Source organism: Chionomys nivalis, chromosome 7 (assembly GCF_950005125.1).
Source record: "Chionomys nivalis chromosome 7, mChiNiv1.1, whole genome shotgun sequence".
NCBI lineage: Eukaryota > Metazoa > Chordata > Mammalia > Rodentia > Cricetidae > Chionomys > Chionomys nivalis.
The window spans coordinates 90627800-90637754 of record NC_080092.1 but is presented as its reverse complement, the minus strand read 5'-3'; the positions used below and the strand labels follow the sequence as shown (position 1 = coordinate 90637754).

The following is a 9955-nucleotide window of genomic DNA, read 5'->3' as shown; positions in this document are numbered from 1 at the left end:
TGTGGCAGGTCAGAAAGTCTGCACTGCCTTCCAGGTCTACTTTGCAATGAGAGAATAGATTTCAGGTCTTGGTGCATAGACGTCTGAATATCTCTATGTGTTTTAGTTATTTAAATTTTATTTTATTTTGCCTACATAACTCAAAATCACACGTGACTGTAAACAAAGTAGGAGAAATTCATCTGAAAATAATTCTTCATTTGTCTACCGTAGGGATCTCTCCAGGGTAGACTATAGATTACTTTTTAAAAGAAAAAATAGGAAAAGAAACGAAACTTTCAGCCTCAGTTATTTTTCCCACTTCGCATGAAGTTGCCAAGTTGAGACTAACAGCTGTGTTTAGTTATGTGTAGTGGGAAAACACGAATTAGTGTTTTCTCTTACAACTTTAACCACTTAGTTTGGTTAGTTAATATTTTTACTCTTTTCTTAATTTAAACATATCTAAAAGGCTTAAACACTTTTTTTTTCTTATTTTCTTTATTTTTTTCCTACAGTCGAAAGGCTGAATGAACAGGCATAGGGTTTGTTTTATTCTCAACCAATCACAGAACAGTGTTTCCCCAGGAGAATAACTGGCTTACAGGGAAAAGGGACGCACAAAACAAAACAAATTCGTCATGTGCAGCTCGAATTGACCACATCCCTTTTCAGAGCAGATTGAGTAAGAACGACCGAGAGTAACCACCTACTTAAGGAATACACGAGGAACCAGAGATAATGTTTTAGCTGGCGTACTAGGAAAAAAAGGGGACCGTGTGACTGCTTCCAAGGAACGTAAACATCCCCCAGCAGTAAGTGAAGCTTAGCGTTATATTTTGTACTCTTCCAAGTAAAACAAATATTATTTTTGTGCTCTGCTAAGATCAATCTATTTTTCAGATGTTTCTAGGAACTTAAATATTTTAAAGTGATTTTAAGAGGTAATTCTTAATTTTTTCATTTTATAGATAAGCAGTAGAACCTCCAGCTTGCTTGCATTCTAGCCAAGGGAAAGCTGCACAAAGTTGTATTATGTAAATTTAGAAAAGAAGAAATTTAAAGACTATAAAAACTGAAAAAGTTTTAAAATTTATTTATTTGAAAAATTTCCGGGCACAATTATTCTTTCATTCCGTTTCTATTATTCTTTTCTTAAAGTTTATTTTGTACTTTGCTCTGAGAGTTATAGAGTGGTATCTATAATCACAAAATTGAGGGAAGTCTTATTCTCCTTTTGTCAGAATCAAGTAATTTTGAGTCTGGATTATTACCCTAAAGTATATTCCTTTTGATAAAAGTTATTCAGTCAAATGTATTTAATTTCAATCTGAAGGTAAGTATTGCAAACATATTTAATTGGGATTGTGTATAATGAATGTAACTTATCATTCAGGTGGGTTTAAGAAATCAGAATTTTGTTGTTGATTTGATTAGTTATGGAATTATTTTACTAAAATGCAAGGAACAAAGACAAGTATTAATGGAATGAAACTAATTGAATTACTTTATTCACATCATCCAGTCTGTTTTATACTTCTCTATGTTCTGCGCCGTAATGATACATTTTTTTCCAATTAGAATGTTCAGTTTTATTGTAAGAGTGTGACATCCCACCGTCACCCATTCCTCCAAACACCTTAAAGCGAATGGGTTTGAAGTAAAAAAATTCATCACAAATTGTCGCAACAATATTTCACAGCATTTCATGACAGTTATTACGTGTGGTAGATATTTGAATCAGAAATACAGTCATGAAACTTTCTTCAATGATCCTTACGCCTTTGGCTCACTTACTGTTTGTTCACCTAATGAGCAGGTGGGATGAATGTGAAGGAGATGAGTGTGTATCAGCAAACCTGCGCCCTTCTGCACAAGAATCTGCTCAAGAAATGGAGAGGGAGAAGGGAGAGCTTCTTGGTATGTGAAGACATTTTACCCTTTCCTTGGAACTCTGCTTTCCATGACCAATTATTTCAAAGATTGCATTATACTTAACAGACTAGATTCATTACTTCTAAGGTTGCTATTTCTAGCTATATTTTTTAATTGAGAAACTCATAAAGGTCTGTGACCAATGCCATAGAATTACAAAGACTAAAATTAGAACATTTTTTAAAAGATAAAGTAAAAATTTAATTGTATGATGATTGTGACAAACATTATATGATCACGTATCCTACATTGGGAGCCAAGACATAATACAGATTGATAAGTATAAACTGAGAAATCTTAACTTTATTGTTGTATATTAAAACCTTTTGATTTTCTATATAGAGATTCTGTTCAAGGATTACAAAGGAACACCCTTGTTGGTTTGTGCACAGCAGATTGTTTGAGTAGTGGTGAACGGCGCAAGTTCCGGTGGCTTCATGCATATCAAGCATCCAGTTTTCACTGTTTTCAGTACAGTCAGTAGTAGAAGAGAAGCAGGCTGAGTGGGAATAAGGCTATTTCTGTTCATCCAGGCACCTAGGCTCCTTCCTCTAGAGACTCCGCTGTCTCCTCGGACTCTGGTAACCTCTGCTGAAGTACTGATAGCACAAAGAAAAGGAATTGAGACTGAGAGTATAGTCCAACCAGGACTAACTGTGACACGTACTATGTCTGCTCACTTGCCATAAATGCTCAAACACCTGTTTCCTCTTGCACTTGTATGTTAAGAGTCTGTTCTACTTAAAACCTGCAGTTTTCAAATTGATTCACACTATATTAACTCAGTGTGGTCACTTTCAATAAGTGAACAGGAGGTGTCAGTAACTAGAAGTAAATCCCAAAGACAAGGACATAAGTGATTTGTCCAGATCAGTTCTTGCATTGGTATCCTGAAATAACTGTCGATGTAAAAACTCAACTGTATTTTCTCTTTCTACATTGTTTTCAGAGTGCTTTGTGGTTACTGGTTCATTTTCCCCCTATATGGCAGTCAGAGTAGCGAAAGGTATTCTTGGGCATTAAAGAATTCTCAATTGCTTGAAAAAAGTGTGTTCTAGCATTATATCAAAAAGGAGGAAATTATTGCTAATGGTGATTCACTAGAGAGTATCTGTCACTCAGTTTCTACTTATTCTGTTTAGTTTCTAATAAAAATACGACAACTAGCAAGAAACATTGTGATTTCCCACTTTGTGCCTTATGTCTAAAATTGATTTTCCAGGCAATCAAGATTTTCAAAGTTAGGTATCCCATTGTTTCCAGATGACCACTGAAATCACTCATGATTTAATGCAAAGCTTTAGATCAGAGAGTGATACATGTGGCCACTAACTCGGAATTTGTTTTTAGTTAATTTTTTTCTCAGAAGAGTGTACAGCAATGAGAAATTATATTATATGGAAAATTTTAACTTGTCTTCAAAGTTCTTTGGTATTGACCAACTTGAAGAGAACTATATCTAGCCTTATTATTTTTTCTCTTAATTTTTTATAGGAATGGGGCATCCCAATTATTATAGGACTGTATATGGCGCAGTTTTCATTTTTCAAAGAAAATATGCAGCTCCCTGAAGTCCCACCTCAGGATCTTGGAAGTTTAGATGAATTTAATGGATCTTCTATAATGGTTCTTTATACACCAGTCTCTAACATAACCCAACAGATAATGAATAAAACAACCTTTTCTCCCTCTATGAAAGGTAAATAAGCCAATGGGAAGAAAGACTTAGCCTTATTGGTCTTATCGATTCATAATTTTTAATAAGATGTGTACATGCTAGTTTGAAGCTACAGTAAAACATCATTCTAATAAGTTCAAGCATCAGGATAGCATATAATCTTCTTAGGTTTTTGTTTTTCTTTTACAACAATATCTTAAACTTCTTTCAGCTTGTTAGGGGCCTATCAAAACATGAGCCTACGTTTATAGGCCTCCATAAGTTGAAGCTTTAAAAAATGCAAATTGAAAATTAGCATCTTGAGAAATGTAGTTATTGAGGTACGTATATATTTTTAGCATGGATATCCAATTATTGAGATTTGTAGCTTGTTAAAAATATAAGTAATTATATATGGCTATTTAATAATAAGTTCATAAGTATGAGCATTAATGATGTGTAATCTGAAGGTGATATTCTTTCTTATGTACAGCATAGAATGCAAAACCTTTGAAGGTTTTTTTTTAAATTATTTATTTATTATGTATACAATGTTCTGTCTGTGTGTATGCCTGCAGGCCAGAAGAGGGCACCAGACCTCATTATAGATTGTTGTGAGCCACCATGTGGTTGCTGGGAATTGAACTCAGGACTTTTGGAAGAGCAGGCAGTGCTCTTAACCGCTGAGCCATCTCTCCAGCCCCCTTTGAAGGTTTTGAGTTTAAATAAGGCCCGTTTTGTAACCAAGACTAAGAAAACACATATTTCATTTGTGAGCAACCTGGGTGTAGTCTGGCTATTTATTATTTCATATTCGATTTCTAACTAATGACATTTCTGGTTATTTAGAATCTGATATTTTCTTTCTGCATGAGACAAAAATCCTGTCAGGTTTTGCTTCAGGAGGGATTCTGGAACCCTCAGGGTATAGTGACAACAACAGTAGGTTGTTCTTACCCTCAACAAACAGCAAGGTGGGCTTTGTCCCCCGTCTGCCACCTGGCTTATTAAAACCTTTAATTTCGATACACGATTGTTTTCTGTGATTTGAAACAGTAAAATAATATTTTCTAGGTTGCCTTTTAGTTTGTTTAGTTTAAGTGGGAATGTCTATAAAAACATGGCTCAGTCTAATATCGCATTTTGTTTTGGTGAAATATTGTACAACCCAGTATATCCGTTTTCGCCTTATTCCTCACAGGAGCGAGAATCATTGGGTTGCCAAGTGAGAAGTACTTGGATAATATGCTTCTGAAGAATCTTCCCCATGCTCTTGGAATCATATTTAATGACACCTTCTCTTACAAGTTAGAAGTATTTCTATCATATGGATATCCATTTTTGAAAGAAGATGTATTAGGTGACTTTTCATTTGAAATATTCTTGTGACAGTCTTTGTGTTTTCAACAGGAGGAACAGGTAGGGCTGGGCAACAGATACTTTCAGTTTCATAGGAGAAAACAGACTAACATTTGATTGTTACTGTTATATTAATTGTAGACGTTTATTTCACAGCACTGCAGAATAGTTGAGCGCACCTCTGTTGAGCTCACAGTTGTAAGGAATGATCAGATTTCAATGCTGGGTAGAGCAGTCATTGATTAGGAGAGACAAGCGTGGAATAGCTAGTGGTAAGGGCGAGTACTTTTGGTAACTGGATCCAAGATTCTTGATTGTTGGATTAGAGAAGTAACTTTTAAAATAAGACCAAAGGAACAGCAAGTGTGAGGAGCTGAAGATACTAAGTTTCATTAGGGTAAAAGCCTATGAGAGCATCTTATAACAGCTGGAAGAAGAGCATGAAAAGCCAATGGGATGCGGAGGAGAATGATTTTGCAGTTGCATAAGGGCTAGGTCCTGTGTGGCATCTTGGAAACCTAGGCCATTGGATAGTCGTGGAAGTACTTTAATCAGGGAAGCATGTGGACGGAGAGTTGTCCAAGTGAAGAGAGAGCTCCTGATTCAGCCCAGAAGATTCAAGTTGCAAGAAGTTCAGGGAGAAGGCAATGAAACCTGATGGCCGCTTAGATGATAGTGGAGACACTGAAAAGGAGGTAGGCTTGTGGGTTAAAAGCCACTTAACATAAAACCGGCGTAACCTCTGGAATCAGTTCTTTACTACTAGTCAATGTGGAGTGCGGGCTGTGTATTCTTCACTGAGTTCTTCAAGAGCACAGCGAATAGAAACCATGGAGCTTGTTTGTAGGAATCCCTTTGGCGGGTGGTGGTGGTGCACGCCTTTAATCCCAGTACTTGAGAGACAGAGACAGGTGGATCTCTGTGAGTTCAAGGCCAGCCTGGTCTACAGAGCAAGTTCCAGGACAAGCTCTAAAGCTACAGAGAAACCCTGTCTCAAAAAAAAAAAAATAATAATAATAAAATTATTCTTTTCAGGGACTGGAGGTTAAAAAAGGATATACAAATAAGATAATAAACACAATAGAGCTACTTTAGATATTTATGGTGGCTCAGAGACCCCTCTAGGATGAAATCACTTTCTAAGTAGATTAGGACCAAGGGAGAAGTGGCCTTTGTAAGTAAAATTGTCATAGATATGCGGATCTTGTCACCCGTAGCAGCAAAAGGGTTATCTAGAGACACTCAAGTACAGAGTAAAAAATGTATTCTTATGCTCCAGCACAGGCGAGGCCACGGGAAAACGTTGGGAAGAAAATTCCCGAGACTACCAGAATATAGGTAGTGCACCTCGTTTTCTGTTTCTCCCCCAGAAAGGGCTGTGGTCCTTTGTCTTAGTCCTTACATGTCTGTGCAGTAACTTGTCACAAGATTTCAAACACTGTATCTCGTTGGCACCTCCACTTCCTACCTGGAGATGTGCATTTTACTATGATAATTGAGTCCAGGTTATTTGGGATAAGTTTCTTCTCATGAACACACATCCTACCTTAGGGAAGTTCCAAGCTATTAGACACAGAAATGTGTCTGTGTGTGTGTGTGTGTGTGTGTGTGTGTGTATCTTTAATATAGAAACCCTAAAACCTTGTTTGTCATGTCTCAGGAAGCTGGTGATTGCTCTCTTGCTAGTCTCGTGGTGTGTGAGCAAGAAGCTGCTTTTTTTCTAAACCACATACCCTTCATCTTACCATATTTGCCTCTTCTCAGAACTACCTTGCTGGTTTGTTCGCTTGCTTGGTTTGAGACAGGATCACACCATATAGCCTAGGCTGGCCTAGAAATCCACCATTCTCCTGCTTCAGCCTCCTGGTTGCTAGGATTTCAGGTTTGCACCACTCTATGAGGTTAGAATCCTGACTGGTGGAGTTTCAATCGTTTTCTCTTAGGTTTTTGTTCCTTATTCCCAATCTGCGCTTATCCCATCATGATGGTTCTACTTTTCCTTGTGCTTACAGCTCATTGCTGGGATATGCGAGGCGATGTTTCCTGTTCATTGTCCAGATACTGGAAGAGAGGATTTGTGCCTTTACAAACTGCCATCAATGCCGCCATCATAGAAGTGAGTGCTTCACTGAAAAGTTCTAGTGGCTACGATAATTCATTTCAGAGGCATCAAAATTTTTAATGAAAGTTGAATGTCACAGTTCCTTTGGCCTGCAATAACTAAGCCCCCAAGGCTGGGTAATTTATGAAGAGCATAGTTATTTTTCCCAGTTCTGAAGTGTGGCCTCGCAAAGCTCATTTCTCCGCTGTCACCGTCTAGGAGGGATGAAAGGTCAAAGAGAAGAAGAGCGCTGTGTTCTCACTTTGCAGGAGAGCAAAGGGACAAATTGCACATTAGAAACACTTGCCAACCCTTTGATGAGTCACGCATCTGACCATGAGGGCGGGGCCCCATGGCTTACTTACTTCCCCAAAGATCCTACCTCTCATCCTGCAGCGAGGATGAAGTTTCCAAAAGCAGTATAGAGGGGCACAGTCAAACGAGCAAGTATGTAAACTCAGATTTTTAGACAAGGAAGGGACCGCTTGGTTTAACACTTCCAGTTCCAAAATGGTTCACAGAAGCCCGCAAAACAATACACCCAGTTTCGTCTCACAGGGACACCCAGTGTTATTAGACCACAGCATGAAGCTCGGAGAACGACATGAGTGCGGTCTCCAACGCTTACCCTAGTTTTGTCGATTGATGCCCTTTCATTTCTGTTTGCTTCTGTCTCTCTCTAGATCACAACAAATCGTTCTGTGATGGAGAAGTTGATGTCCGTTAATGCCATAAACATGAAGACATTACCTTTCATTACTAAAGATACTTTTCAGTATGAGTTTTTTATTGTATTCTGCTTGCTTTATTTCTCCTCATTTGTATATTTTATATCACGCAATGTTACCAACGAGAGGAAAAAGTCTAAGGAACTGATGAGAATGATGGGTCTACAAGACTCGGCATTCTGGTGAGTCATAAAGCAATCACAGACCAGTGGAAGTGTTATTTTTGCTTTATAATTTCGCAGTTTAAATTTGATATGTGGTGCTACTTGTTCTTTTGCTCTGACTACTAGGTTTAGTCTTTGTTAAATCTTCCATGGAAGATTATAACTGTAACTCATTGAACATGCTCTTAATTCTGACTTTTTCCTATGCAGCCTCTACGATAGGGACACTATTGTTGAGTCTGTGACTGAGGATAAATGAGCTATCTAGTGTCCGGTAGATGACGAATGTCAGAGCAGGGCCTCAGGAATACAGAATGGCCTTTCTGCCCGATCAATCCTAGTTATGAGGGGACATCTCCACACTTCCTTATGTGAAGACAACAGTCTTGTAAAGGGTCTGTTGTGCTCATTGACTTGGCTAGCCAGGGATGTTTTGAAGTAAGTAAATGCTGTATTAAGTGGAGTATTATGACCAGGACATAACATAGACTGGTGTTTAGGAATGACTTAATAACAGCATTTGAGCTACATATTAATGTTCATACCTTGCCTCACCCAACAAACACTTTAAAGTCATTTTGAAATAGATGCATATGTTTGTATGTATACAGGGATGTATCTCTTTATGTATTTGTGACATAATAAAGGTAACCACTTCCATAGAAATGAAGATCTAGGAAAACAGTGGAAGAGTTTAAAGAGATAGAAATACAAATAAAATAACGTCTCAACTCCGCTAAAACATAGAAGAGTTTGGTATCAGCAACAAAATACATATTATCAGATCAAAAGAAAAATTATGCGCTCAGAGGAAACATGATGTGTTTTGATATTGATTCTTCGAGGTTAATTCTCTATATAATACTGAAATCAAGAAAGCACTTGGTTGGGCATGGCCATGCAGGTGTATAATCTCAGCACTGGGTAGGTGGATCCTGGAAGACGTAGAGTTTCTGGCTTACCTGTAATGGCTACAGAGGCACCGAGGTCCTTCTTGATAAACCAAACCTAATGAAAACTCAAACAAACACCACTTAAAGCATACAGAAACAAATAAAACCCTCCACAAAAAAACAGAAACTCTGGGTGTGGAATGGTAAAAGTAAATGGATTGGATGAATAATTATTGATTGAACAATCTAGTAATGGGTTCCCTGAAGTAAAATTATTGTCTAGAAATCTTTCCTTCCGTGTAGAATATAGTTACAAACAGAGATAATCTTAGTTCTAATGTATATGGATTAGGACATAGACAAGGAGGAAACCAGGTCTTTAAAAAGTGAGGAAATTTTGTATGGCAGCATTGGTAACAATCAAAGAGTGAGTGTGTATCCTGTCATGCAAATCTGTTAGGAGGGAGGAGAGGAGAGAGTAGACTTCTATAGAAGGGGTCTCCTTTCAGCCCAAGCGCAAGTCTGGGGCAGAATGCCTAAGGTCATCTCATATTAGGGAGATGCCAGTCAGGCTGACATCAGACCAAAGAGAGACTAAACATTATGATGTCATTTTTCAGGATGACTCTAAGTATGCATATCAATTAAAATCTGGAGAGATGAATTGATAGCTATATCCTTAGAATTAAGAAAGAAAATGCTTTGGAAATATCTTTTCCAAGTATCACACATCTATTGGAAATAAATATGACTTCAACTAATGCCATAAATATGAAATGTAATGATTGTTTTTAAAAGTATGTTTGTATTGCTTTGCAAGTAAGAAGGTTTATATAAGTTCATTACTATTGCCTCTCTAACTCCACCCCTATACCCCTTTTAAGTAATTATTTTAATATCTTTATTTCATAATTTTTCTATACTGTTGCTTTTCAATCACACTTAAAGTAGTCCCATGCTGTACTTAAGAAGTAAATTCAGAGGAACAACCTAAATGCCCCTTGGCCAAAGAATGGATAAGGAAAATGTGGTAATTTACACAATGGATTGCTACACAGCAGAAAAAAATAATGACAACTTGAATTTTGCAGGAAAATGAATGGAGCTAGGAAACATCATTTTGAGTGAGGTAACCCAGA

General features: G+C 37.4%; 1 protein-coding gene across 1 annotated transcript in view; it reads left to right on the top strand.

The window, feature by feature from the left end:
* Positions 1 to 1801: 1801 nt before the first annotated feature.
* Positions 1802 to 9955, top strand: part of LOC130878091 (ATP-binding cassette sub-family A member 6-like) — a 66003-nt gene continuing 57849 nt past the window's right edge. Inside the window, exons 1-5 of the mRNA XM_057775872.1 lie at positions 1802 to 1899; positions 3409 to 3613; positions 4773 to 4931; positions 6943 to 7046; positions 7715 to 7941. Of these exons, the coding sequence (XP_057631855.1) occupies positions 1804 to 1899; positions 3409 to 3613; positions 4773 to 4931; positions 6943 to 7046; positions 7715 to 7941 (791 nt within the window). The 5' untranslated portion in view covers positions 1802 to 1803. The remainder of the gene's footprint in view (positions 1900 to 3408; positions 3614 to 4772; positions 4932 to 6942; positions 7047 to 7714; positions 7942 to 9955) is intronic.